This window comes from Aspergillus piperis (genome assembly GCF_003184755.1).
Source record: "Aspergillus piperis CBS 112811 unplaced genomic scaffold BO85scaffold_10, whole genome shotgun sequence".
NCBI classification, from domain to species: Eukaryota; Fungi; Ascomycota; class Eurotiomycetes; order Eurotiales; family Aspergillaceae; genus Aspergillus; species Aspergillus piperis.
In genome coordinates this window covers 890,773-918,277 of record NW_020291600.1, presented here as the reverse complement: position 1 = coordinate 918,277, position 27,505 = coordinate 890,773, and the positions used below count along the sequence as shown (strand labels likewise).

Below are 27,505 nucleotides of genomic sequence, written 5' to 3'. Positions count from 1 at the left end.
TATGTCCAAGTTGGCTTTGCCGACCGGGACGACAATCGTCATGACTGATCAGTCAACATGTTGTCAATACATCATCTTCAACCTCGCACGTCTATGGTGACTGACCAGCGTGGTAGTTATCAGTAGTTTCATTGCCAGCGAAGAGCTCAACATTATGCGTAAAACGTGAGTATACACTCTTTCGCAACTCCCACTCCCCTCGTTCAAATGATGATTTACTACTATTTTATCACGACGGTCAACATAAATATTTAACCTTGATGACCACCGCCTGTGACAGGGCATTGGATCTGATATGCACCTTTCTCATTATGATTGTTTTCGTTGCACATAATGTGTGGAGTCTTTGCTGACATGACTTCAGTAATATTATAGGCTTTGTCTTGGATCGACATGCTCCAATCGTTTAGGGGCAATGACCCTGTCCATGCGGGACAAGAGTCGTACAACATGCTGGCATGTTCTTTCAGCCGGGATCTTTAGCTTGCAGTAGTCTGAATTCATAGCTACTATAATAAGAATCAATCCCTGGCTGTACTTGCATCTATCTGTATCGATAACCCTGTAATGTCCTGGTCTTCTGTGTAGGCGCTCATGGCCTGAGGCGACGGCGTCCCGTGCCCCTGTCATGGCGCGCCCGATTTGCCCACGGACAAACCTTTCGCCCTATCGCAGACCCCGTGGCATGTCTGGACTACTGCTAGGCCTTGCTAGTCTTGACCATCTTCGTCATAGACCAATGTGACAGCGATGCTGGTTTGTTGGAACAGGGTCTGGGCGAAGGCGAGTACGGAGGGCAACGAGCCTGTGAGAAGGCGCGGACGGACAACTTAAGCGCCAGCATCCACGCCGCCTGTGATCAAACCGGCCAGGCTGCATCTCGCGGGATGCACTAGTTCTCTGAAGAGTCAAGACCTGCAATCCCCCCTTCCTCATCCCCGCCCGCTGCTTGTTGGCTCTTGTGCTATTTTTAAAATCCTTAGAGGGACTCTAGCAGACTAGCACACATCTTGCTGGCCCTCCCTGGTCAGTCGATCGAAACCCACGATGCTCGTCGAAACGGTTGATACGTACCGACTGGCCCGTCTGGGCCTGCAAGCCTCCTCCACACCTGGTTGGACCAGAGGTTGTTGCAAAGAATAGAAATCGGTCTGCGCTTCAGCCCTCTGGCTCCTTCTCAATCGCTCGTCCGTGTTGGCACAATCTAATCTCCCCTCCTGCTTTTCCAGCCCTCAGCCTTCAGCCATGGCTCCGTGTTCGGTTGGCCCTGCATCCTTCCGTTAGTATGAATAGGTGCGCCCAGCTTTTCTCACACGCTGTGGTCCTCGACTTGTTCTCGTGTCTGTCTGTCTCGCAACGCTGCAAGGTACTGATCACGGCCTCTTTATAGCGGGCGATCGTCGGGCAATGCTGGCGACGAGCCGCCGTCTGGTCCTTATTCTTACAGCGGCTGGCCGACACCTCTTACCTCCAGCAATCAGCCGTCTCCTAGTCGTCGAGAGCATGCTGTACAGCCCCCTCCTCTGACAACATCGTTGGGTGGTCACCAATTCCAAGGGCTTGGACTCGCGCTGGGTTCGGGCTACAGTTCCACCCCTCTTTCGTCGACTTCACTGTCTAGTCCTTTCACGCAAGGCCAGTCTCCCGCCGTAGGCTCGCCTGGAGGAGCGGCAATCGGATCGTCACCAATGGCTTCTAGACAATACAATGTGCCTTACAATCCTCAGGATTGGGGCCCAGTGGGAACTGGTTCGATGAATGCTGGCCAAGCTACATATACACCACCGAATAACATGCTGCGGATCGTCTCTCAGCCACGGTCAACAGGACCACACTCAGGTCTGTCATATTTGTTTTCTTCTGTTCCCTCCCCCCCCCCCTTCCCTGACTCCCTGATACTCTTATACTCCTTTACCATTTGTAGTCTTGGGAATGTCTAGCTTGCTGCACGTCGGTGACCAGGAATCGAACCTAATGTGACTTTGTAGATGTATCTTTGTCGCCGCCTCCACCACCATACTCTCCACCAAGCCAGCAACATCAGAGAGAAAATGTCAGTCAGAATACATCCTCAAGGGGCTCCACGTCACCCAGTATGAGCTCCTCATATAATGGAGCGGTGCGTGCAGGTGGGGATGCCCCCTCAGAGTATCGACAGCGCCGCCTTCCCCGTACTCGCCCTCTGTCGATGTTCGTGGGAAGTGAGTCGAGCCACAATCGACGTGTCTCGCTACCACCACCTCCGCCGCTGCCACCAGGCCTTTCATCTAGGTCTTCATCCCAGAATAGGTCAGAGACCTATCGAGAACCCGCACCAGTTATGGCAGGGCCAGGGCCGCACATTGTGGTCTCGCCTGATAATCTCCACTCGACACAATTGAGCGACGATAGCAACATGCTTCAGCCCACTCAACCCTTTGAAACGGATCGGCCTCCAGCTGCGAGAAGGGCCGTATCTGCTGGACCGGCCGTCAACAGTGCGAGTTCATCAAGAGCTCATAGTCAGTCTGGAGCCCGATCCCCTCCGGGAAGTAGTTGGGAACCGGGAATGCCCCTTCCTCCACCCCCACCAGGACCGCCACCGGCCGCAAGGTCACAGAGTGTGAATGGTCTCTCTGACTCGTCGTCATCCCGGAACTCGCAAGGCCCTGCTAGGAGTGGCAGGGCACGGCCGCCTCCCGCTTTAGGCACAAGTTTAGATAGCATTCCGCCAACACCAGCTGGATGGGTCGATGAAACAATCGATGTTAAACCCAGAGCAGACAGACAACCACTAACCATTGACACGGCAACTACAACCAATATGAGCGGCCCGGAATCTCTCGAGTCGTCTCGCGCAAGTCATAATCCCAATAGTGGTGGTCTGTTTCGCAGCCCAGCTATCAAAGACCCAAATGCTAAAGGCATCCGAGAAAGGAGGATTGAACGCCGGAACAGGCAAAGCCAAGTGCTTGATAGCCTCAGTGCTGTCTCCATGAGCAGCAACCCCTGGGCTGAGGCTCTCGAACAATTGAAACCCTCCAACTTAGTTTTGGGAGAATCGAGCGTGGATACGGACAACGGCAGAAACCCGGCCTCGGCCAAAGCCGCACCTCTCAGCACTCGCAGTATATCTTCTGATGGACCGCAGATTACATCACGATCTAGAGCATCTTCTGGGGGTCTATTTTCGAACCGGTCTTGTTCCACCCCCAAGCCTGAGCCGAGTCCTCAAGCGCCAACCTCAACCTCGCGGTTTGCGCAGACGCCGCCGTTTTCACCAGGCACAGAAAGGTCATCTGCATTTGCTAAGCGTACATCGCCAGCACTACCACCCAAAGCCCTGCCAACGCCCCCTCTGCAATCCGGGTCAGAAACGACACCGTCTCGGCCTGGCTCCAAGGAAGAACGACCTGTCTCACATATACTACACCTTCCTAACGAGCCGGTGACTGCAGTGTCACCCCTAGCCCCACGTCGCGTGTCGGCCCAACAGAATCCCTCTCTCGATTCTGTCGTTAACCGCGATGACGAATTTGTCCGGAACGCTATACAGAGACATCGGGAATTCATCGAGAAGGAGGCCGGCACGCTGGACGAGAAAGAGGCATTGCAGTTGTTCGCCGACTTCATCATCTCTGAGTCCCAGATCCGGCGTGAGAAGTATGCTAAAGTATGGGATCTGGATTCTTATGATGTTGACAGTGTACGCCGTAAATTGTTTGTCTGCCCTCCCAAACCAGCGCCGGTGCCACAGAATAGCCAAGTAGTACCAGGTCCATCTTCTAGGAGGGCGTCTAATCCTACGGCACCTAAGCTAAGTATACCCCAGGTACGTCCTGAATCGGCCTGGTGGAATAATTACCAACCATGCCTCTCGCCAATTGCAAGTCTTGGGTTGAGCAATGACGAGATGAGCTCGAGGGGACGGGCGCCTAGTCGATGGTGGGAGTCCAAAACTGGATCCAGCAGTGAAGGGGGAGAACGAAGAGTGCAAAGGTCAAAGAGGGAGACCAAATATATGGGATTATCACGTGGGGCCCTGCTATGGGAGGAAAGTCAAGGCTCGTCTGACACAGGGAATGCCGGCGCGCACAATGGAGGAAACCAGTACGCTGCATATGGTCCAGATGAATACCCCCCCGAAAAGGTTGGGTGGCACGAGGAGTCTACCCCAGCAGACTACTCCAACAATCTCCGCCTTGGATCTACTAGGCGGCTTGAAGAAGTGCAGAGGATGGATGTCTCGAGACTGATCACCTTACCGCCGCCGTATCCCAGACACTATCCCGCAGTCAACAACAGCCACCCCGACCTCGTGACTTATCGGACGTTGGTGCGATCAATTACAGACTTGTCGGAGATCAAGACCACCAGGCAGCGGCACCAAACCGAGATGGATGGGCTGTTCCAAGATCACCAGGCACGAATCCAAGAAGGACGGCGGCAGTTCAAGGCCAATATCCAGAGTCAAATCCAACAAGGCAGTATCACATTCGCAGAAGCGGCGGAAGCAGAAGCCGCATTAATTGTGGAGGAGAACCAACTCGAAAGAGATTTGATCAAGGGCGGGCTGGATACGTACCAAGAAACGGTTTTTAAGCCAATGCGAGCGATTCTTGCAGACAGGGTTGACAGGGCTACTGCTTGCATTGACGAGCTACGTGGCAGGCTGTTTGACGACGCGCGATCCGAGACCCCAGATCAAACCCAGGAAGAAGGTGATGAGAAGCCAGAGCTCCTGGAGAAGCTCACACAACTCAAATGGTTGTTTGAAGCGCGCGAGCAATTGCACCGCGAGGTATTCGATCTGATCAGCGAGCGCGACGAAAAGTACAGAGCGGTGGTCCTACTACCCTATAAACAAGCATCCAACGAGGACAAAGTACGCGAGACCAATGAGTTCTTTGTCAAGGACGCCTTGGATCGCCGAGTGGAGTACGAGGCCAATGCCCTAGCACGTCTCGAATCCTTTTTAGATGTGGTCGAGGGCAATGTAGCGCGAGGGGTGGAGATACAGCTGTCGGCGTTCTGGGATATTGCACCGTCGCTGTCAGAGTTGGTGCAACAGATCCCTGAGAAGCTCCGCGGCTTTACTGTGCAGATTCCGGCCAACGAATACGACGAGAATCCGAGTTACCGGGCACATCCGCTGCAGTACCTATATACGCTCGTATCTCACGCGGAAAAATCCAGTTACCAATACATCGAGTCGCAGATTAATCTTTTCTGCCTACTGCACGAGGTCAAGTCCGCTGTTATGAGGGCCAGCTGCAACCTTATGGAGGCAGAACGAATCCGCTTGGGCGAGTCCGAGGGCAAGGTGCAGCAGGAAATGCAGGAAACCCGTACGGATGAAGAGCGCACATTGACAAGCGATCTGAAAGACAAAGTAGCTACCGTGGAGGGCCAGTGGGCGGAAGCCCTGGGAAGTGGGATCCAGCGTCTACGCGAACGAGTGAAAGAGCAGCTAATGGTTGAAGATGGATGGGAGGATTTAGAGCAATTGGAGCAGGCATGATAAATGGAAGCAAGTTGTTATTGGTTCACGAATGATGACTGACGAGGGGCTATCAAGAGTTTACTTCTTTGTCGATTTCTGCGGTCTTGTTCACTGTTGTTTCCTGATTGAGTGATTTGATTACTGTGTCGCTAGAAGATACCCACATTCGTTTGCAGCTGCGAATCCACTTGATTATTGAGTGAATAAACGGAGATATCCTGGTAAGATTGTTCCTCCGCGCCGATGACCGGACGGGTAACCACGTGACCCATGCGGCTTCTAGAGGTTTCCTTCCGGATCCTCGAACTTTTTCCCCTTTTGCCTTTCCCTTCTCCAAACCAACTCGTAGTCTTATTTAATACGGGCTTCTCCCCTCCCCCTCCGCTCCCACGGTACCATCCCTCTTTGCTCCTACTCTCCCATTGCCACCTGGGACTTGATTGATCTGTCTTTGCTCCAGCGTCTTTAGAGTGAGACGGTTTTTTCTGTGACTGTAAGTTGCCACTGAATTTTTTCTGCCCAATTCTGCACACTTCACTCCCTCCCAATCTTGACCTGGTTCTTCTCCTCTATAAGGAAGGGACTCTTGTCTCGGAGAGGGCTGTCCATCGAATGATGAGAACTCATAGCTGGCACCAGTCAGACGGGGATGTTTTTACGAATTCATCTTCCATGCTGAGTAGCTTGCGGTCCGGGAAACGCTATCCGGATCCTGAAACGATGCCTCCACTCATATTTGAACATTATCGCACTACTTTATGGCCATGAATAAATGCTAATATTCTGTGTGCGATGCAGAACACAACAGCTTTTTTGGCGAAAGAAGGAAGAAGAAAAAAGACACGGACTCGCTAAACAAATTGACCCACTGGCGAAGTTCAGCCCCGCAATAGAGCAGCTTTTCTTTCCATCGAGATCCTTAGACCAATTGATAATAAAATAAACTACCACCATCATGGTTCTTCACAACCCCAACAACTGGCACTGGGTGAACAAGGATGCCTCCGGCTGGGCCAAGGACTACCTTAAGGAGAACCTCTCCGTCCTCTCCGTGGAGGAGAATGGAGCCTCTGCCAAGATCTCCAACCTGCTGAGCATGGATGGCGATGTAGACGTCAGTCAGAGAAAGGGCAAGGTCATCACCTTGTTCGATGTCAAAGTACAGCTCGAGTATGAAGGTTCGTAATTAAGCAATGATAGTGTTTCTCTCTGTTCAGGGCACACCACTAAGACCTTTGACAGGTAAGACTACGGACGATGAGTCCGTTAGTGGAAAGATCACCATCCCCGAGGTTGCCCATGACACCGAGGAAGATGAGTACGTCGTATGTTCCCTTTAGCCCCTCGTATCTCCATAGCTGTCCAGCCAATTGACCACATGGCTCTTTAGTTTGAGATTGAAAACTACTCGGATTCTCCTTCCAAGCAGGCCGTGAAGGACCTGGTTCGCTCCAAGCTCGTTCCTCAACTCAGACAGGCTTTGGGCAAGTTTGGTCCCGCTCTCATTGCTGAGCACGGCAAGGACCTCCAACACGCTCCTGGCGTCAACCCTTCCAGCGGATTTGCTGCTCCCAAGTACCACCCTCAGACTTCCAAGAAGGAATCCTCTGCCCCTACAACCACCACCACTACCACCGCCGAGAAGGTCTCGGTCAACACTACTACCGTGACCGCTTCGGACGAGTTCCGCACCACGGCTGAGGAGCTGTACAACACCTTCACCGACCCCCAGCGCATTGCTGCTTTCACTCGCGGGCCCCCTCGCCAGTTTGAGGGCGCTCAGGTGGGCGGAAAGTTCGCCATCTTCGACGGAAACGTCACCGGCGAGTACACCAAGCTTAAGGCCCCCACCTTGATTGAGCAGAAGTGGCGTCTTGCCCAGTGGCCCGCGGGTCACTTCAGCACGCTGGAGATCAAGTTCGACCAGAACGATGTCGACGGCGTCACTCAGATGCGCGTGACCTGGACCGGCGTCCCTGTTGGTCAGGAGGATGTCACCAAGCAAAACTGGGATGTCTACTACGTCCGCAGCATCAAGCAGACTTTCGGGTATGTTCAAATCCCCTTGCTTTGCCTATTAGCCAATTGCTTCCTCACAATGGCTTGCCAGATCTTCGTTTTCTTGGAGACAGTTGCTGATGGTTGTTTTTCTTCTTCTCGGTATAGGTTTGGCACTATTCTCTGAGCGCATCCGCGAAACCATGACCATATCATGATCTAAATTCAGCACTTGGGGGGTATGAGGGCGACAACGGATCCTGTCTACATCCACGCGTCCTGTAGAAGACGGGGGTAGCGAACTGCTTTTTGGTTTCTTGACAAACTGTGTTTCTGGGACAGGCAATCTTGCGCCGACTCATCCTTACCTCACCTGACCTGATCTAAAACTCCTCCCCTCCAAGCAAATTGGGGGTATGCGTCCAACGAATGCACGATAGACAGACCATGAACATATTAGTAGATGAGACAAATCACGATAGGAAGAAGACACTACACTTTGCACTTCTACACTTCTGGTAACTGTTACATATACATAACACTACTGTTCTAAGAAATACTGCTTCATCAAACCCGATCTGAATTTTTGATCTACCCTATTTTGTTTTCTCTAACACCCATCTCCCAAGTCGTTAATATATCATCATTGAAGAGAATTTATAAGAGAAGAGATACTCTTTACAGAGTCTTCTCAATCATCTCAATGCCGTAGTCCTCCTTGAGGGTCTTGATCAGAGGAGCGCAGATGTCCATGGTCATGGGAGCAACAACACCCTATGATAGCAACAACGATTAGCAAACCATCCAACAATCAACTCAACCAACGCCAAGTACATAAGGGGAAGGAACCACCATACCTTCTGGTTAATAGTACCATCCAAGACCAACTTAACAGCGACACCACAAGGCACACCAACAGTCTTAGCCATAGCCGAGTACCCACCGGGCACACCGTACTCGCAAAGAGTGGAAGTACGAGTCTCCTTCTGACCATCCTTGTGCTCGATCTCGAACTTGTGCTGCAACATGACAAGATCACGCTCACCCTCCTCATACTGCATCTTCTTCTCGAGCGTAGCGCAGAGAGTATCGAGCGGGTTACCACGGGGGGTGATCTGCTCGTCACTGAAGAGGCCGATCCAGCGAAGACCGGAGATGATGCGGTCGCGGTCATCGTTGTTAGCGAAGGCCGTCTTGGAGGCGATCGCCCACTCGAGGTCCTTCTCGGCGGAGGAGGTGGCGCCGAGGATCTGCTTCGTGGCCTCCTTCCAGGCAATGGGGCTGTTGAGGTACTCGCGGCCCTCGTCGGACAGGAAGCCGATGTCAACCAGAACCTTGATCATCTCGGGGAAGCCCTGGTAGCGGAGGGTGCCGCGGACGACAGTCTGGGCTTCGGGGATGTTGTAGCGCTCACGGTAGGGGCAGGAGTCGCGGTTGGGGTAGGCGACGAAGGCGAAGCCAGGGTAGATGAAGTAGGGCTTAGCGGTGGCCATCAGGTCGGGACCGGCGACGCTGAATTCTTGGCCGTCCTTGTAGAACTTGGCGGCGTTGCGGAGAGCAAGGAGGACACCGCGGCTGGACCAGCTGAACTTGTAGCCAAGGGGGTTGTTGGAGCATTCGGGGGCGGCTGGTCGAGGGGGTTAGGATGGGGGGTTTGGTTGTGACGTTTTTGGGGGCGGGGGGGATGACTTACGGAGGCCACCGCAGTAGCTGAGGAAAGAGGTGATCTTGCCACCTTCGGCGTGGACCTAAGGGGGTGGATTAGAGATGGGTGAAGTGGTGGTGATAGGGTGGGTGATTCTGGACGTACCTCGGAGATGGTCTTAACAGCGTAGAGGTGGTCAATACCCTGTTTGGAGGTGGGGTTAGTTCAATGTATCGTATGATATGGGGATGATGTGGATAGGTAGACATACAGGGTCCAGACCGATCTCGTTCATGACGGTGATGCCGGCCTTCTTGCACTCCTCATCCAGCTCCATCATGGCGGGGGAGACGTAGGAGGTGGTGACGACGTGCTTCTTGGTGCGGATGGCGGACTTGATGACATTGGCATGGAAGGTGTAGGGGATTAGGGAGATGGCGAGGTCAACCTGCTCCAGAGCCTTGTCGAGAGCAGCATCATCGGTGACATCGAGGGAGATGGCCTTGGTGTTCTTGAAGCCTTCGCAGAGCTTCTGAGCACTCTCGAGGGTTCTGCAGGCTGTTGGGGTATAGTAGACGATGGTCAGCTATGTTCGATGCTACTGGATAGGGTTTGGATATAGAGGAACTCTATCAACTGAGCTGTACGTACCAACAGTGACGTTAACGTCGGCCTTGCTGAGAACCTCAACGGTGGGCTTCGTGACTATCGAGACATTGAGTCAGTGGGAAGGAGTCCATCAATTGAACCCCCAATGCGGGGTCCGAATCGGCGGGGGAGAGTGGAAGAGAGATGGGAGACATACCGAAGCCCGAGCCCAACAGGAGAACCTTGGAACCGGCGACAGGCATGATGGCAATTGGGAAGATATCAGGGTATTAGATTGGAAAACAGGAAGAAAACAATATCAGGAGAGGAAACAGAGTTGAGTCAGTGTTGCGAGTGGTTGCTTCGATTCCCCCGCCAGTGTGAGTCACGTGTGGCTGCCCACTTGGTCGGATGCGGTATCGGAGGCTGCGATAGCGGACACTCTATTTTATCTGATTATTTTACATGATCCGTGATTCCCCGAGGTGGAGATGCTGTCCCGTAGAGTATATAACTATAGATTATGTGCAATGTCTGCATCTATATGCTCATCATGGAACCCTTTTCTTTCAGCTTGCAGCTCAGTGAGTGCTATAAATTCTAGATGGATGACAGGATGGGGGGAATATTTGTCAATGCTCCCAAGGATGACTCCAAAACTCCCAATGATCGATGCCAGGACGATAACCCAGTCCATGTATACAACAACAGAGAAAAGATGAAAAAGTGAACATAACAATCTACAGGTCTTTGACCTTGCCATTACTTTCCTCCGCAGAGTCAGACGTATCGCCGTCAAAGTTGCCCTCCGCATCCGGGTTCTTCTTTGACTTGGAGATTCGACGCTGCCATCTCAGCATCACGGGCAGGAACTGCCAAAGGTCAAATTCCGGCCATAGAACGTCGAGGAAGACAATCTCCGTATCCTCGTGGCATTGCCAAAGCATGAAGTCACTAAGACGCTCAACTCCAGACGTCCGGACCAGCAGATCTAGAGGAGGATTGTCATGGGTGAATAAATGCTCTGACAACGTCTGGCGCGTAATCGTCTCGGGGGACATAAAGACAAGGCTCTCCTTCCCAACGGCGGGCTCTGCTGCTGGTAATTTCCCATTGGCAGCATCTTGTTGCCCGGCCAGGTGGAGAGTCGACGAGGAAGAAAACGAAGATCCGTTTTCATAGACTCCGTTCGGTGTCTTGTGCTTCGTCGTTTCGCCGTCTCCTGATGACTCTGATGCCGCTTCCGAGTCACTCGGTACCTCTTCCCCTTTCGAAACCTGCGTCTGTGCTCGAATGTTTTGTGTAATGTGGGATTCGGAAAAGGGTGTCCTCGAGGAGATAGACGACGGACGAGTCGACGGAAGGGGCTGGCTGTACTCGGCCACGGTATCCCGGACAGCCGTGGTAATCTCATCGCGCGACGTATACGGGAAACAGATGTTCAATACGCAGTCACCGTTGTTGCTGGTCATTTCCACGGCCCGGTTCACTGCAGCGAGAACATCCGGCCGGAGCAAGTCCAGCCGACCCAATATCCGCACCTTGGCCCCATAGCGATCGAGGATCTCGCCATGCTGAGCCATCTGCGACAACTTCACCCTGGCCATCTCCATCAATGCATCCACCTCGAACTTGGAGCGTTTGAAGTTTTCGATGCTGAAGGCGTAGATTGTAACCACTTTAACGCCGCTCTTGTAACAGACTTCGAGAATCTTAAAACCACGGTATAAGTTAGCAGCTGACACTGGCGGAAGACGGAAGTTCTCTATGAACCGAACTCCATCGGACTCACCCTTGCTAAAGCCTCAAACCCCATGTTGTGTCCTTCCACCGTTTCAATCCCGTGCGTTCGGGCAAACCTCCGGTTACCATCCATGACAAACGCAATGTGTTGTGGAACGGGACCCTGTCGGATTGCTCCAACCAAGAGGTCCCGAAGTTGCCCAATGGCAAACTCGATTGGCGGCGAAGCAAGGAGCCATTTCCGGAACCTCGACAAGTGTATCGATGTCGACATATTGAATGATTATGCGTATATTTCAGAGTATGACAAGCTTTTCCGAGTCGAAAAGGGCTGGTTTGTGGAAGGCTGCGAGAGAAGCGGAGGTTTCACGATGCAAGACGGGGGGCGTCCGTGTAGTGCAGGGGCGATGCAGCAGGCAGTATCTCGATATTCGGACAAGTGGACCCAAGCAGCCACACCCTAGTGAACTGGAGAGCAGATATGAAAGAGATGACGGCCACCAGAGGTGTAGTAAGGGTAATGTAAGCTTGGAGATGTGCCCGGTAGGGCCGTGCTCATCAGGCTACACTGTTCTTTTTTTGTTCGCGTTCGATCGTCACCCGGGGGCGTAACGGGGATCGTCGGTTCGGCGGACCCTCAAGGAGTGACGGAATACCACAAAATGAACCACGAGGGAATTGAAGTCGCAGAAAGCGGTGACAACGAGCGAAGAGGCAAAGGAAATAGCGCAGAAGGGGGAAACGTAACCTGGATGGAAGACGGGGTGGGTCGGCCGTGACTTTGATCGGACGGTTTTCTCCACGTGTAAAGACCCAATAACAGCTCTCAACGTAACCGCGGCCTTCGAGCTGCTCCCCAGCCTGGCCCGGGCCATGCCTGAGGATGCCTTTTGCTGCCTCACCGGCAATCCTGAACCTCCCCGAACAGGCAGGAAAGAGAATGTCGTCGGAGAAGCTTTTGTAGAGAGATGGTGTTGAAACTGCACAGCGACAAAATTCCCCTGGGCCACATGCAGCCACTTTTGCTTGTCAGCTGACAGACAAGCTTCAACCAAAACAAGCACCTACCATCGCTCTGTGAACTTGCATGACAGCCACGCTGGCAGATACATTCCAGGAGAGAATTGTATTTCAATGGTCATGGCTGAATCGAAATAATTCTGGCAATAGGCATGGGTGGCTTTCGTCCTTATCATCTTCTGTTCGAGGACAGCCCTCTGGGTCCAGATTAGCTTCGTACATTAGCGCCACCCATCCTCGTCTTTTGACTGTTACCATTCTGATGCAAGGAGTCAGTCAAGCTCCTTCAATATGGTTGGACTTGGTAGGGGATTCCACAGAATGTCGAGTCATTCCATGTTGCCTGATAGGATTGTTGGCGAATAGTTGTTGCTGGGGAGTGCGTAGTTTATTCGAAACCCCTGGGATCGTAGGTCTATCTCAGGTCATACACAAAGAGTTGGTGCAGAACTGTTAAGTTGCTTAGTCCAAGGAACAATATCTCCGAAGAGTTGGCTAGCTAGCTATTCAACTATATCTGACCGTGCCGATAGTGTCCATGCGTCCAACCACCGATTAGTCTTCCGCCTCTGGAGACACGAGAGGTCCGTGTTATCTACCTAGCAAACGAGATCGCTAATACTGCTTTGATTCCATGATACATGTCCATATCCCTGAATCCTGCATGAGCGTAATGATAGAATTGCTGCAAATTATCGACTTTTGAGGTCCGTGGACGTCGACACCAGGGTAGAGTATGCAGGCTTCCATCCACAGAAATGAACTCTGTGTTAGCTTAATCATCCTGTTGGGTACTTAATTGCTAGACTGACATCCACTCTGCCATTCAACCAATTGTAATTAAGGCACTATATCGCATGCGGGAATGATTGGGTTTCCGGGCGAGGGGGCACAGGAAGTATGCGAGTAGTGGACGCAGTAGTCCCTAGTTAGTTCATCCATGGTAAGAATAAGATAAGGCCGGAAAGAAGGAAGCCGAATTTGGCCTAATAAGGATTGCAATTTGGATGTTCGAATCCTTTTGCGTTCCCAAACCTCTCTGGATAGATTCGGCGCCAATATGAAGGCTCCTTCTGTATGTCCGACATGTTGAAGAGAAGTCCGAACTGGCCAGCCGCTCGAACCGAGACACCTTGAGTGTAAGGAGTTGGAGAGTTGGAAAAGCTTCCCCGCCTGACGGCCGCCCCGCGGACTGCTTCGTCTCCCGCCTTCGGGCTTCACTGGCTTGCTTTCCTTCAGAAATTCCTGGGCATCGTTAAAAACCTCTAGGAGGTGTGTTGCTCCATCGAATACCATTACCACACAACTAGAAGAAAAGATATCACTCAACACATTTTGCCATTATACGAAGTGGTCCGTTACAGCTACTAGCTACTATCGCCTCACGTCCCATCAGTGCCACTTTCGGGTGCTTCGCCGCCATCAACGAAGTGGAATCTAGAATACCACATCTGACATTCTTTTTGTCTGGGATCGCTCTATCAGCGATCGGAAAACCATTCACCAACCCTTGGAGAATTCTCATCATTTCCGTCCCGCCAATCATCCCTGGATCGTCTTACCTGAAACTGGACCCTGGTGCTACTCATTGGTTGGGTTGTTTCAGCCAATACTGCCCTCTCTTCATTCTGCACTCTGAATCCATCCCTCCAATAACTCATCCTCGAACGATATACTATCTGAATCCTACAATATCTAGCCTGCATCCCGGCGCAGTCTGCACTCAGCCACACAGACCACGTTCTCGATCGTGGCTTTGACAAGATGTCGATCAAGTATGTAGATGTTCCCCACCATGCCCAGTTGAGTTACTCTTATTATCGCTCTGCATGCACTCAGTCTCCATGGTTTTTCTTCCTCGATTCATCACCTCTGATTTGTTATCTCTGTTATGCTGTATCAGATGGATCAACTTCCTTCTCCCTTGTCTCTCTCGCATCATCCCATGACACCCTAGCATGCACACTTATCAGTCAGAAGACCTGCGTTGTATACTTGTTTCAACCCAGAATGGGGATAGCACGCCCGAAGAAACTATGCTAATAAATACCCAATACAACAGCTGGGTGATGCTGCAAGGCCCCGAAGGCTTTGTTCGACTACCCAATGAGCATCAGTTGTTCGCCTCTCCTCCGCGGACAACGCTGTCTCTGCAACCCCTAGGCTCTAGCGCCAGCAAGGATTCTTTTTCCATGCAAAGCAGCGCCGGTCGAGTCTACCTGACAAATCAGAGGGTACTGTCTTGCTTTTGGACCCTATCATCTGACAGGCTCTCGTTAACATAATCATGTCAGATCGTCTACATTCCCGCGCAACAAACGAAAGAGTTTCAATCGTTTTCCACACCATTACTCAATGTCCATGACGCCCATGTCACTGCACCATTCTTTGGGCCCAATGCATGGTTGGCGCTAGTCCAACCGGTATCTGGAGGAGGCATCCCTGCGTCGTTGCCTGCTGTGCAGCTCAAAGTGACATTCAAAGAGGGAGGGGCGTTTGATTTCCACAACAATTTCGAAAGAATCAAAGAGCGTCTACAACAGGCTGTCGAGAATACGCAGGCGAGCAGTCGAGGCGCCCGGAATGTTGACATGTCTGCAATCCACCTCGACGAGCTACCTGCGTACACCGGCCCATCGGGTGGCACAACCGCAGCAGACCACAGTACCGCACAGCAACCTGTAAGCCCACAGTCTCAACACACAGGGCCAGAGGCGGGATCGGAGCCGATGGAGCCACCACCGGATTATGAAGAGGTGCAGCAGCAGAGTGTGGCGGAAGCGCTCGAGGAGAGACTGCGTCGAGCCAGTTGAAGCCAGGACGGGTGCCGTATCCAATGCTTTCTTCCATGACTAGATAGTCTCCAATTTCCTACACACATATTCCGGCGGTAGCCTCAAGCCCAAGCGGCCTCTTAATCCGTTTTTTCTGTATACTACTTGGAATTTTATTGTTGAAATACAATGCATCACGAATAGTAGCCCCAGTAGTTAAAGTAACAACAACAACGGAACGGCACGAACATTAACCAACTAATTAATTAATTTGATAAGTAAGAAAACGAAATATTACCGCATTAGTCACGGCCGACCCGAGCGGCCAATCACGTGTACGATAATTGCGACCATCGCCCGGCGGCCGGGGTGTTCCGATTTTCCAGGGCCGGCAGAAACCAGCAACGCCAAAGCTTCGAGTTCGTTAAAACCAACCCCATCCTCATTACCGCGACATCCACCGCCCACACGCCCCCCCTTCTCGCCCTCTTCCCTCAATTGAAACCAATTTCAAAGACAAGATGGGTCTCTCCGACTTCTTCTCCGACGTTATGTCCTCCTTCGGCTTCCCCGAGGCTCAGGCTGAGGCTCCCGCCGAGGAGACCACCACCACCACCCCCAGCCAGGAGACCGAGGCTGAGGAGAAGCCCGCCGTGAACAACGAGGAGGAGGCCGCCCCTGCCGCCGAGGAGAGCACCGAGGAGTCTGCTGAGGAGACCCCTGCTGAGGAGGAGTCCGCCGAGGAGGAGCCCGCTGAGGAGGAGGAAGAAGAGGAGGAAGAGGAAGAGGAGGAGGAAGAGGAGCCTGAGGACATCAAGCCCCAGCTTGAGGAGGGTAAGTTTACTGTCACTTTCATATTTCACTTATTCCGTGCATTTTCCTTGGGGGGAGGGAGAGTTCGTTTCCAGACGGACATTGTGACAACAGGACGGGTAGTCGGTCAGATGGATGCACGCTGACCGACCCTCACGTCATGCGATTCTGAGCCATTGACTCGGAACAACTCATCCCATTGCAAATATTATCATCCATTCGAACATTCACTAATCAATTGCTTCTCTCAGAGTGCGCCAACTCTTCCCAGTGCGCCCCCTACAAGCACCACTTCGATGAGTGCGTCGAGCGCGTAACCCAGCAGCAGGAGGACCCCGACTACAAGGGCCCCAAGGAGGACTGCGTTGAGGAGTGTAAGTTGACCAGCACACCGTAACACCACGATTCCTTCGACTCCATATCGCAATCGTGACGAACCCAACAACAACAAAACCCATAAACTGACCCACCATCCTTTTCTTAGTCTTCCACCTCACGCACTGCGCTACCCAGTGCGCCGCCCCCAAGCTCTGGAAGGCCCTCAAATAAGCGCATCAAATCACTCTCGGTCGATCGATAGATAGCTAAAGACGTCTTTTTTTCTTATCTTCTTTACTCCACTCCGCGGGCTACGTTTCTTTCTAATGCACGACCGAAAGTTGATAAGACAGGTTCCGCGACGAAGGAAGACAAAGAAAGAAAGGCATATTAGGATCGATCCCCCTTGATTTGATTCACAATATGATGGCTATGTGGGCCTGCCGTTGATGAAGATCAAAAAGAAAAAAGAAGGAAAGGAGCATACATACATTCAGTGTTGTCTCTCTCGACCGCTGCCCGCCGCCCTCGACAATACGGTACGAGTTGCGAGTCGGTGATTAGATGATACATGCGTGTTTGTTACTTTCCTTCTCCCTATGAAAGATGGATGGCTATGGAATATGGAAATGGTTCTTAAGAAGGGGGGCGGTCGCCTTCAACTGTGTATGTACAGATAGCTGGTCTCTGCCTTGTTTGAAACTTGTGCTTTTATTATTTATTTTATTTTTTCCTTTTGTTTACTAGATGAATGTCATTTTGTCCTAGACTTTGTTCGGTATTCCTCTATTATCTTTCTTTTTATTCTTCTTCTTGAGCATCATATGATTTTTACTTGATTTATTTATTTACAGTCACAGGTCCTGGTATTGACACATTTGATGGACGCCCCGGGTATCACACGTGCAATCATCAATCACAAAGTACATTCTGTACACACTGACTATAGGATTCCCAGGATTACTTCCTCCACGCCACACTCAACCCCAAGAATCCTTTCTTAGTATCATCCTCCCCAGCTCCAGCTCTACGCTCCGCATCATCATCACCCTGCACCTCAGCAGCCTCCTCCTCCTGGCCCAGCTCCACGCCTCGATCAACATCCAATCTCCGTCTCCTCACATCACGACCAAAACACCCAATGCAAAGCGGCCACGGTGCAGCCACGACCGCCACGACAGCAGAGAAAATCAACGCATTCTGCATATTGACCGGCGGGGAAGCGTCCTCTCCGGCCTTCAATGCATCCTGAACTAGAATAAATATCGCGCCCAATAACTGCCCACCCGTCCAGCAGATCGTGCTTCCTATCTCCGGGGAGAAAGGGTACGTGATTTCGACTAGGTACTCTAGAACGACGGGGAGGAGGGCGAAGGATGACGCGCCGAGGAGGGAGCACACGACATACGATGGTGCGATGCCGGCGGGGCTGGGCGGGGCGAAGATCAGGGCGATATAGGTGATTGCTACGATGGGGACAAGTGTGCGGATGGTGGCGAGGTAGTGCTTGTAGCGGTCTGTGAGGGGGGAGATGATGGCTGAGGCGATGAGGCCAACGATGATTAGAAGGCCTCCTGCAATGCCGGCTTCGGTTTCGGTGTATGAGTAGGGTTCGAGGATTTGGTTGAGGAGCGAGGAAACGCTGTTGAAGAAGCCGACGTATATGGAGAAGGGGATTAGGATGAGGTAGAACTCGAGGGTTCTGAGGAGTTGGGTTATAGCTGGGAGGAGTGGTGTGGAGGCGTTGGTGCTCGCAGATGAAGCGCTTGGAGGCGTCGGGGGTTGGGAGGGAATGAAGAATGAGGGAAGTGCTGCTACCGTTGCCTTTTGGGTTTGTTAGTAGGTGAGTGGGACATGTCGTGGCTGGCTGGTTTTGGTTCTATCTATGTGTGGAGGATTCTGAGGGAGGCTTACGATGATAGAGATGTACAGAACCATGTTCGGGACTTCGCTTGGTTTGGTCGCCCAGAAAGAGTCGATCAGCTCTCCCAAAGCTGCACCCAACGGATTGGCAAGGGTGGCTACGGCCGTTGCGCTGGTCCGGCCCTGGTCAGAAAACCAGAGGTCGCTGTATCGCGTTGGAGCGCTCAGACAGAATGGCTGCGCGAGTCCGATGAGGATCTGACCAAACATGGCGACACCGAAGATGCCTCCTCTCGCTTTGGTCCCTGCATATCGAACCCAATTGCCGACGAGGAGGAGAGTTGAAGTGGTGATGATGGCGGGTTTAGGGCCACCTTTATTGAGAGTGAAGATCACGACGCTGAGAGTAAGATTGAGCGTGAGTTTCAGTCGCTTCCAGGCGCCGAAGGCAGGTGGAGATAAGCATCCAGGGCTAGACTCACGGGCTGGCGACACAAAAAGCGAAGAGATAACCAGTGCTCATCCAATTGATGGCGCTCTCAGAAACGCGGAAATGCTCAGCCGCAGTAGTTGATATCGAGGAAAAGGTTAACCACTAGACGATGATGGATATCAGAAGAGGACTCATTTTTCATGGCGGCAGACATAAGAGAACCTACATCCCAACTAACGACAATATTCAACAGCACCAGCTGCGCCAGTCCCCAGAACCGCCGCTTGTAGACCTTGTAGACCGGGCCCGACGGAGGCAGCTCAGCTGGGGCAGTCGTGGCAGAGCCATGGTGCAAACCTGCCGAATCCTGGGGTGCTCTGGAGTCCATGAGAAGACGACGACAACAACAACTTAACAGCTAGTTAGCTGGTGGGTTGCGTGACCCGCTGGCGAGGAGCGGAGCATTAAATGAGGGGGAAAAGGGCAACTAAATTAAATCAATTTCACCGCAACTAACGAACGGATGAGCGCCGTGGCTTTAATATTATCCTAGCCTCGTTTCCCAAGACACGATGGCGTCCATAGATTTTAAGACGGTTTATAAAGCGGACCGATGGTTGGGTTGCACTGCTGCTACTTCAATTTTGGGAAAGGAGGTTCGAATCGTCTTGTCTCATGACGGCCGGTTTCATCGTTGTTCTTGGTCTCGACGATCCGACCTCGGCTGATTCCCCCAACTTTGGTCAAGGGAGGGGGAGGAGATGCTATTGGTGGCAGTCGATGTGAATCTATCGTATTGTATGCTCCCTCATTCGTCAACTGGGAGGTGAATTTACTTAACCAAAACATCCCATCGCAATCACAGTCATCGCGACCACCTCGACACATGCGGTGGGGATGTTCGCATCCGCGCCGCATATCAATCAGATCGACGAAAGACATCCCAGAATTGAGAGAAAAGAATAGGGTACAACAAGCTATATCATAATGCGTTAAAAACTTATCTTTCTCCACTGATGGGCCATGATCATCCATTACCAAGGGAGTGGGTAGTTTGGATATCCGACCGCATATTGCTAAATGCTAAGGTTTCCTGGTGGTTCGTAGGATTGAACCTTGGAGTGGAGCAGCCCCGTTTTACTGTTTCACTCCATTTCCGGGGTTGGCGCTCGGATCTAATCAATAATCAATAATCATCATCATTTAATCTCATCGCTCACGCACGTTCCACAGCCAGTACAAGTTGTTCCTTTTATGAAGTCTCATAACAACCATGCATTGTGAATGCTTACTTGTAAAGAAAGAAAATGTCAGGAAGTCGACGTGAGTTGAGGTAAGGGATAACTGGGGAAGTAGAGTCGAATAATCATGTCTTTTCCCCTTTTTGCTTGCTCCGTTCACTTCAACTTCATCACATTTCTGATTCGGAGAATTTTGCAAAACATCAATGGCACCACATGCAGTTGATTTCTGTCGGTCGGTCAGTCCGCCGATTCTCACTACTTACTAATGCTCATTCGAATGCTATACACAAAGGCCATGCCTTCTTCATTGTGCTGTGTACTTTCCTTCCAGGGCTGCACGATCTAGGGAAGGTGCCATGGACCCTCAATCCTTTACGGCGCTGTCGTCCTTGTGGCATGTTCTCTAGTCCACTCTCATCTTCATATCAATGTGAACGTGGCCCTGCAGCACGACCTGCCTACATGGTATCATGGATACTCAGTCTCAGGACCCCCCAGTCACTCAGCATGGCTCTTCCGACGAGGATGAAGTCTCCGCAACGGAGGTGGAACCACTGGGAGAAGCCACACCACTAGGCAAAGCGACCTTGTCAGAATCCGTGATGAGTGAGGAGAGTTCCATCTTCAATGCCCTACGGACAGACTCTGGCACCGAAGACCTCGGCTCGAAATTTGGCTCGGCATGTCATTCTCGTGGCAATCTGGATAGCAGGATCGCTGCCAATATGGCCATGTTTGTCCCCCTTGCGCCTGAAGCAACGGATCCTCCCCAGCGGGCGGACCGTGAGCCAAAGTATTGTCCGGAAAAGAATACACAACCCCCTGGTTGGCATCCCCAGTTAGCATTGGACAGCCGTGTGCTATCCACAGATGAAGGGAAGGCGGTTGTAGCCTTACCTGCAGATGACTCGCTGAAGCAGAACCTTCTTGATGCGTTGCACCTCAGGAAGGCAGTTAGTCTCAACGATGCAGATGATACCTCGAGAACGTTTGATTGGCCGGGTAACCTTGACTCACCAGTCAGCCCTGCACTTCCCACTTATCCTCCGCCAGTGAGAGCGCCCACACCCCCTGGACTTCCTTCATTTGGAACTCGAGAAGCTGTCTACTACACTGCTCAATTCCCCGTCCGTTCTGCCACTACCAGTGGGCGAACACAGCAGTCGAGTCCAAGCCCGCCTAGGCGTGCGGGTAGGCGCGTTGCTGATGGCTCTAGAACGGGATCCTACGGAGGGATGCTACGAAGGCTCCTCAGCTTTTCATCGTCTCCTCCCCCGCAGCCTAGACGTCAGACATATATTGTGGCGAGGGCAGAAGATGGTACTGCGGTTCAAGGTCGCTTTCCTTATAGGCAGAGTGGTCACGGCATGAACTTGGCTAGACGATTGGAGGACCATCCCTTTCACCGAACTGCCATTTCAGCTACTTGCGAAGATGGTGTTGATGTTGATAGCAGCGCTACACAAGAGGGACAAATCAACACAAGGCTCTCAGATGCAAAACAGAACCAGGCTGACAGCACCGATCCTGCAAACACAGGCGCGGGTAGTCGCATGCGAAGACATCGCCCACAGATCGGCCTGAATAGCTTACTACCGTTGCCTCGCCCAGTTCTGACATCTTCTTCTCAACGGCCAATATCGGCAAATGCTTCTCTTCCTACGTCTAGGGTTGACTTGTTTTATACCTGTGCGTCTCGTTCGCAAATGCCCGGCATACCCAGGCATATGGAAAGCCTCGATGCCCAAGGCACTGAGAGCGTGGGGGATTCTGCGACATGCTATCTTGCACCCACGGAGTCACCACCCGTCTTTACCGCACAGGAAGCAAGTGAGTCCGCCAACTTTAACTCGCGTTCTTGGCTACAATCGCTGCGTGGCGTCAACTCTTGGTTATCCTGCTGCATGGGGGCTCGTAATGAGCAGGACGCCGCCATTCATTCGAATACGGCCTCCAATGACACATACGCCACTGCGAGAAGCCATCTTTCATCTAATGCAGCAGAACATACGCATGCTAATGCCCTGACAAATCAGGTGCAAAGCCTACAACAGTGGCTCTCAGGAGTTTGGAGGTCGCTTCAGACGTTTCCCTCTCGCAACGTCCCGGACACAAGCCCGATGTCGGCCTGAATCATATACCAATGATTGCTTGAACCATAACTTGCATACTTGTGTGAGGCTGTCCTTTCAGTAGCACAGTTATCGGACTGGGGGTGCGCCAGATACAATTGATCGCTTCTTCGTTTTTCAACCCTCGCCAAATGGTACATATGCAAGACGCGCCTTCATCGACGGGGTTGTCTCTATTGTCCAGATTAATAGCGCTAGCCTGTAGAATGTGACTGCATACTTCAAGTTTTCATTATTGGCAATGTCATTATCAATGTCATAAACGAACAACAGCTGTAGTCATTTCGTCTCTGCTGACATGAACCAACCGACTCCATCGCTCCAATGCCGAAATGCTCTAAAGATAAGAGTTATGAACAGAACACAACAAGGCCTGACAAGGCAGACCCACACACATAGATAAAGTCTCCACAAGAAGAAGAAGAAGAGTCGAAGAAACGAAATGATTCTCATGCAATATAGACAAATCACCCAGAGGCAATCATATAAAGAGACAGAGAGAAAAAAAAAGAAACTCAAAATAGACAGGCTCCTAATGCACAAGAAATTCATCGAAAAGGTAGACGAGATTTTCAAAGAGAAAACCAAGAATAGATATATAAATAGAAGAAAGAATGTTGGGAAGGAATATAACTTGGATCCGGGAGGTAACACTTATACCACATCATCATTTTCCCCGTACGCTGATGATAGATAGTAGTAATGTAAGGCGGCTAGGTTACAGCCCCGTAAAGAACTGACACGCTTCTTTCAGTTCCTCATCATCAGCGGTGAAATCCCACCCGACTATCCTCGGGTCCTGACTTGCGCAGATTATCTTGTGCGCGTCGAATTGGAGCTTGAAGATCCTCGAGGTAGGTGGTTGTTGGGGGGCGGCGGGGAAGGCTCTCACTCGGGGGTGTTGCTGTTGTTGGTGTTGGTGTTGCTGAGCATGGGGTGGTAGTGGTGGTGGTCTCATTGGGGCGCCGGCATGCATTATGGGTGCGGGTGCTTGAGTTTGAGCTTGAGGTGTGCTTTGCTGGACGGTGGGTGGGAGGTTGTTGGAGATGAGGAGGGCCGGGTTCAGGGCTAGGTGCGCGGGCCAGGGTGCATTTTGCGAGGAGGGATCGTTAGAATTGGAGTTGTTGGTCGACAAACGTGGTGGTTGTGGTTGCTGCGGTGCTCCACCGCCTGTTGATATCGCAGCGGCGGCCGCCGCCGCCGCCATGGTAGCTTGGGCTTGTTGCGCCTGGTGCGCTTGAGCAAAGGCGTTGGCTCGTGCGATTGTCTGGCGTGCAGAGGAATCTAGGTGGCTGTATGAGGCATTGGCGGCGGCGTCTGCCTGTCGGAGTCGCTGGCCTACAACCCAGCGGCCTTCGTTGTCCTTCTTCCAGATGATGATGGTTTCGTCGTATGAGCCGGAGACGATTCGTCCCCATTGGCTCCCGCCTCCGCCCGGGGGGATTTTGGCACCCAGGGCTTTGATGTCTCTTGGGTTCCGGGACCCGTTGGTGTTTTGTTGATATCCGGCGCGCCGGAGGGCACTAGGGCCGAGGTCAACGTTTGCACCGGTGCGCTGAGCATCACGAAACTCGTTGTCGACAGCCAGAGCTTCCAGTCGCAAGGCCTCCTCTGCACCCGGTGGGTCTCCGAAACCAGCTTGGACTGTCCGAACGAGGTTGGCGTGCCCGTGCAGGCAGGCCACTTCGGCACCGGAGGCGTGGTCGAAAATACGAACTGTATCATCGTTGCTTCCACTGATGATGCGTTTGCTGTCAAACTGTACGCATGCAATGCCCTTTTCGTGGCCTATCATTGTCTTCCGACACGCGCCGTTGCGCAGGTTCCAGACCTTGATCAGGCGATCGCCCGAGGCGGACACGATTTCATCCTCGTTGAGCTGGATAGCATTCACTGCAGCAGTGTGTCCGTCAAGGATCATTAGCAACGAATATGGCGCCAAGGTTCGAATGTGATTTTTGGCAATTTCGGCCTCGAGGATAAAAGCGGGAATGTCGCTTGTGTCAACAATATACGAGGGATAGGAGACACCCGAACCCTGGAAAACAGAGGGGTAGTCCTTGTCCATTGGTGTAAGCTGGCGCCTGTTCCAGATCTTGATAAGTTTGTCCTTGGAGCAAGTTACTATATAGCGTTCGTCGAATCGGAGGTTTAGGACAGAATCATCATGAGCTGGCGCAATCTCGTGAAGCTTCTCTCCAGTAGAAAAGCGCCAGATTATGACATTCTTATCGCTGCTTCCCGACACGATGATATCTTCAGAAGGGCGGGGATCGAACTGCAGACAGAGAACCGACTTTGAGTGGCCTTGAAGAGGCGGATGCCATAATCGCTTGGTGTCCAGGTCCCATACTCGAACAGTCTTGTCCCGGCTACCACTGACCAACCATTTATCGGTAAACTGAATCGCATATACACACTCCTGATGAGATTCTTCCATGTGATTAGGATGCGGCAGCTGAAAGTTCGTAAAACGGCCCTTGGTCCAGTTCTCTTCCAGCCGCCTCCGTACCCGATATAGATGTGGCCAATTCATCTTCGCGGCACCATTGGGCATCCGAATCAATAGTGATGACTTGGGAGGGCTAGCGTTCGTCGAAATCTGCTGTAAGTTTGACTTCAGTTGAGCAGTTCCCGACGACTCATGACGTGCGCTTGATGATTGTTGCCCAGCTGCGAGCACCGGTCCACGATCGTTCGACGCATCACTCATGTGATGATCACCCTCAACATCTGCCGCTGCGGAAGGCTGCAGCCCATTTCCTTGCACGGCCTCATTGTTATCCAGCGATCCTGTCGCGCGAGAGTCTAGCCAGCTGGGGGGTACGCGCTTCTTCTGTTTCGGTTCACCAAGATCCGGGTCTATATGCCTCAACCGAGATTTTCGGAGTTGGGGGGATTCCAATCCCGAGTGTTCCTGTTCGTACGTATGCACGGCGTCAATGTCGACCCGCCAGCCTTCGCTGATGTACAAATCTCTCCAAAGACGGGTGTCAAAAATGCGATCACGCCAGGAGCGGGATGCCAACGAAGCTGTTACCAATGTTTGAGGGTCGAGGTAGGAGAAGATCTCGGCTGTGATTTCCGGAGGTAACTTTAGCACGGGATCCATGTGCAATAGAGGCGCTAGCTTCTCAACCACCGAGGCGACAGTGGAAGCACGCAAGGTGCGTAGAAGCTTGTAGGCGAGCTCTACATGAAACACCACAGCCTGTCAGTATGATGATGATCGCGCTAAGAAGCCAAACGGAAGAGGATCCTTGCGCCGGACGGAACCAAGGGAAGGGGGGCTTAACTCACCGGCTCGCTCAGCCTCATTATAAGCATTAACCCAGTCGGGGAGCGGCATCACATCATCGGGGGGCGAATTCAGGAAGTCCTTGTCGGGCTGACTTCTCGTTTCATCGGAATAACCCTCGTCAAGCTTGAAGGGCGCAGACAGCGAGGGGGCGGTGAGGTCGGAGGGATAACTGGCGGCGCCCTGAAGCAGCCGGGGACGAGGGATGATCGGAGTTTGCGCGGTGTCCCTCGCCATGGGTTCGCTGAGAAATTTGCCTAGCTTAGTTTCTCAAGCCTCCTTGGGGCCCCTCCGTTCAGACAAAAGGGCGACAAGGATAGGTTGGGCCCAGGTGCTCCGGTAAGGAAGCAAGGCTTGTGGTGGCTAGGGCTCCTAGGACACTGTGAAAGCAAAGAGGTGAGCTGGACACCACCCTTTCCTTCCGTGGGGGTTAAGGCAGAGGTGGCTATTGGCACAACCACATAAAGAAGGAGAATAACGACCGGGATGAATTAAGGCCGAGAAGAAGAAAAGATGGAAAACTAGCAAGCCATGGCGGGAGATGGATGAGACAGAGTGGTTGGGGGGGTGGTGAAGCTGGCGAAGTGACGTTTTGGAAGGAGTGACTGACACCGCGGAGAGTGGAGCATCAATAATAGCCAGCTATTATGGCCTGACGGGTATTGTTTACCTTACCGGGGAGACCACTTTCATCTTTGCCAGCAGATAACTACACCATTTTCCATTGACTAACAGAACATAGTTCATATTTCATATTTTTATCACTGTTTATTACTAATATCTAAATATCTTGCAATAGTTATGAGCCATCAATATTATGCCGAACTGGGTCAAATAGTCAAACCTAGAACCACACCCTCGTCGAACTTGGCGACTCAGAATCTACTACACCACCATTTTTAACTCAGAGATATAAGCAATTTATAGACAGAGTATTCGAGGGAAAGAATTTTCATACATTTATTGCATTTAATGCATTCTGATTTCCTTTAAGGCGATCTACTTTTCTCAGCTCTTCGTCGATGTTTCTAACTTCAGCCATTATGATGTCCTCTACCATCCAAGCAATTGATAGAACATCAGCCCAGCAAGGGACCTGATCGCATGCTCTGGCAAGCCTCTAGTCAATATCAGCTCAATAAGCTAACTGGACCTATCTGGTCTGTCCATGATTCTGTTGCGGTACGAGATGCGCACCATAATTGACTAACTACTAGTACCAGAGCGCCAGTCTACTTTTGCTGGTGTGGAATATATAATGGTCCCAGTAGCATCAAATTTCAATACAATAGTACTAGTAGCTAGTCCTAAGGCCACTGTCCCACTTTCAACTGCTAGATGCACTTTATATCAGAACCGTGGCCTCTATTCTGCCCAGCTCACGTGCATCTTCATAACTTCTTCACATACCCTTAATGCGTATAATTTCTCGTCTTCGCGCCTGAACAATAATTCCCAGAATAGAAGATGTGTTGCTTTCCTGCATGCGATACCCAGTTCCTCGTTCAACCCTCGACCATGTTCAGAGGAGCTGTCGTCTCTACACAAAACTTGAATAGCTGGGGGTACTTATATATATTTATATACCCATCCTCTAATGCCAATGTTGCGGCTGCTCATAGTACTACTAGTACTAGTTGTGGGCTTGTTCTTGGTGAAGTACTAAATGCCCCTGTACCTCAACCATAATACTATTTGTAATGTGCAGTGTTTGCTGAGCTATAGCTTTGGAACCGAAATGCGCAGGCAGAGAGAGCATAGTCTCAGCAGGGATGATGGCGATGATGGCGCGAGCAACTGGTGTGGGGCCAACACTTGACTCAGGCAGTTCACCCTTTCCTACAAGCGATAACGATCAACCGAGGCAAGAAGGGGCTAGCTCATTTTATTTTGGGTGTATTTTTATGAGAGAGAGATTTTTTAATAAAAAAAGTACTGTTCAAGCATATCCTACTGACCCAACCACCGGGATAGAGACTGTCACTCCTAGGCAAGGGGAGAGCAGGATGTAACTTTACACCCTGTGCCTGACCGAGTTGGCGGGAACCAGTAGGTAGGTAGTACCTTCTTTTTTCCGATGCAGGAGGAAGGCGGCAAGGTACCTTCCCAGCCGGCTCTTTCTTACATCCTACAGGAACTGACTAGTGGAAAGTA

The 27,505-nt window shown here is 51.7% G+C and overlaps 10 protein-coding genes across 10 annotated transcripts; 5 read left to right on the top strand and 5 right to left on the bottom strand.

Annotated features, from left to right (window-relative positions):
• The first annotated feature begins 1,197 nt into the window (after positions 1-1,197).
• BO85DRAFT_449987 (uncharacterized protein) lies at positions 1,198-5,690 on the top strand. The gene is made up of 2 exons (XM_025660281.1): positions 1,198-1,839; positions 1,989-5,690. The coding sequence occupies exons 1-2, from the start codon at positions 1,689-1,691 to the stop codon at positions 5,498-5,500; spliced, it is 3,663 nt and encodes a 1,220-aa protein (XP_025515190.1). The 5' UTR covers positions 1,198-1,688; the 3' UTR covers positions 5,501-5,690.
• Positions 5,691-6,437: 747 nt separating this feature from the next.
• Positions 6,438-7,667, top strand: BO85DRAFT_373265 (AHA1 family protein; the record flags this gene model as incomplete). Its single annotated transcript, XM_025656072.1, has 3 exons — positions 6,438-6,660; positions 6,725-6,807; positions 6,873-7,667. The coding sequence occupies 3 exons, from the start codon at positions 6,438-6,440 to the stop codon at positions 7,665-7,667; spliced, it is 1,101 nt and encodes a 366-aa protein (XP_025515189.1).
• A 52-nt stretch (positions 7,668-7,719) lies between these two features.
• On the bottom strand, positions 7,720-10,050 carry lys9 (saccharopine dehydrogenase (NADP+, L-glutamate-forming)). The gene is made up of 7 exons (XM_025660280.1): positions 9,931-10,050; positions 9,777-9,830; positions 9,397-9,683; positions 9,291-9,329; positions 9,174-9,228; positions 8,338-9,107; positions 7,720-8,254 (listed from the first exon to the last, which is right to left on the bottom strand). Exons 1-7 carry the CDS (start codon positions 9,974-9,976, stop codon positions 8,159-8,161), a joined length of 1,347 nt encoding a protein of 448 aa, XP_025515188.1. The 5' UTR covers positions 9,977-10,050; the 3' UTR covers positions 7,720-8,158.
• A 394-nt stretch (positions 10,051-10,444) lies between these two features.
• Positions 10,445-11,891, bottom strand: BO85DRAFT_36840 (undecaprenyl diphosphate synthase family protein). Its single transcript, XM_025655866.1, has 2 exons — positions 11,506-11,891; positions 10,445-11,425 (listed from the first exon to the last, which is right to left on the bottom strand). Exons 1-2 carry the CDS (start codon positions 11,728-11,730, stop codon positions 10,454-10,456), a joined length of 1,197 nt encoding a protein of 398 aa, XP_025515187.1. The 5' UTR covers positions 11,731-11,891; the 3' UTR covers positions 10,445-10,453.
• Positions 11,892-14,545: 2,654 nt separating this feature from the next.
• On the top strand, positions 14,546-15,289 carry BO85DRAFT_372877 (uncharacterized protein; the record flags this gene model as incomplete). Its single annotated transcript, XM_025656059.1, has 2 exons — positions 14,546-14,710; positions 14,771-15,289. 2 exons carry the CDS (start codon positions 14,546-14,548, stop codon positions 15,287-15,289), a joined length of 684 nt encoding a protein of 227 aa, XP_025515186.1.
• Positions 15,290-15,771: 482 nt separating this feature from the next.
• On the top strand, positions 15,772-16,612 carry BO85DRAFT_439101 (cytochrome b-c1 complex subunit 6 family protein; the record flags this gene model as incomplete). Its single annotated transcript, XM_025658696.1, has 3 exons — positions 15,772-16,084; positions 16,315-16,437; positions 16,548-16,612. 3 exons carry the CDS (start codon positions 15,772-15,774, stop codon positions 16,610-16,612), a joined length of 501 nt encoding a protein of 166 aa, XP_025515185.1.
• Positions 16,613-17,204: 592 nt separating this feature from the next.
• Positions 17,205-19,187, bottom strand: BO85DRAFT_36794 (putative cell surface receptor/MFS transporter (FLVCR)). Its single transcript, XM_025655841.1, has 4 exons — positions 18,904-19,187; positions 18,727-18,839; positions 18,296-18,644; positions 17,205-18,205 (listed from the first exon to the last, which is right to left on the bottom strand). The coding sequence occupies exons 1-4, from the start codon at positions 19,063-19,065 to the stop codon at positions 17,342-17,344; spliced, it is 1,488 nt and encodes a 495-aa protein (XP_025515184.1). The 5' UTR covers positions 19,066-19,187; the 3' UTR covers positions 17,205-17,341.
• Positions 19,188-19,909: 722 nt separating this feature from the next.
• On the top strand, positions 19,910-22,193 carry BO85DRAFT_36777 (uncharacterized protein). The gene is made up of 2 exons (XM_025655832.1): positions 19,910-20,153; positions 20,214-22,193. Exon 2 carries the CDS (start codon positions 20,392-20,394, stop codon positions 22,051-22,053), a length of 1,662 nt encoding a protein of 553 aa, XP_025515183.1. The 5' UTR covers positions 19,910-20,153; positions 20,214-20,391; the 3' UTR covers positions 22,054-22,193.
• On the bottom strand, positions 22,193-22,688 carry BO85DRAFT_36769 (uncharacterized protein). Its single transcript, XM_025655829.1, has one exon. The coding sequence runs from the start codon at positions 22,603-22,605 to the stop codon at positions 22,333-22,335; it is 273 nt and encodes a 90-aa protein (XP_025515182.1). The 5' UTR covers positions 22,606-22,688; the 3' UTR covers positions 22,193-22,332.
• BO85DRAFT_36768 (F-box and WD domain protein) lies at positions 22,689-25,692 on the bottom strand. The gene is made up of 2 exons (XM_025655828.1): positions 25,354-25,692; positions 22,689-25,245 (listed from the first exon to the last, which is right to left on the bottom strand). The coding sequence occupies exons 1-2, from the start codon at positions 25,586-25,588 to the stop codon at positions 22,772-22,774; spliced, it is 2,709 nt and encodes a 902-aa protein (XP_025515181.1). The 5' UTR covers positions 25,589-25,692; the 3' UTR covers positions 22,689-22,771.
• Between the last annotated feature and the right edge of the window lie 1,813 nt (positions 25,693-27,505).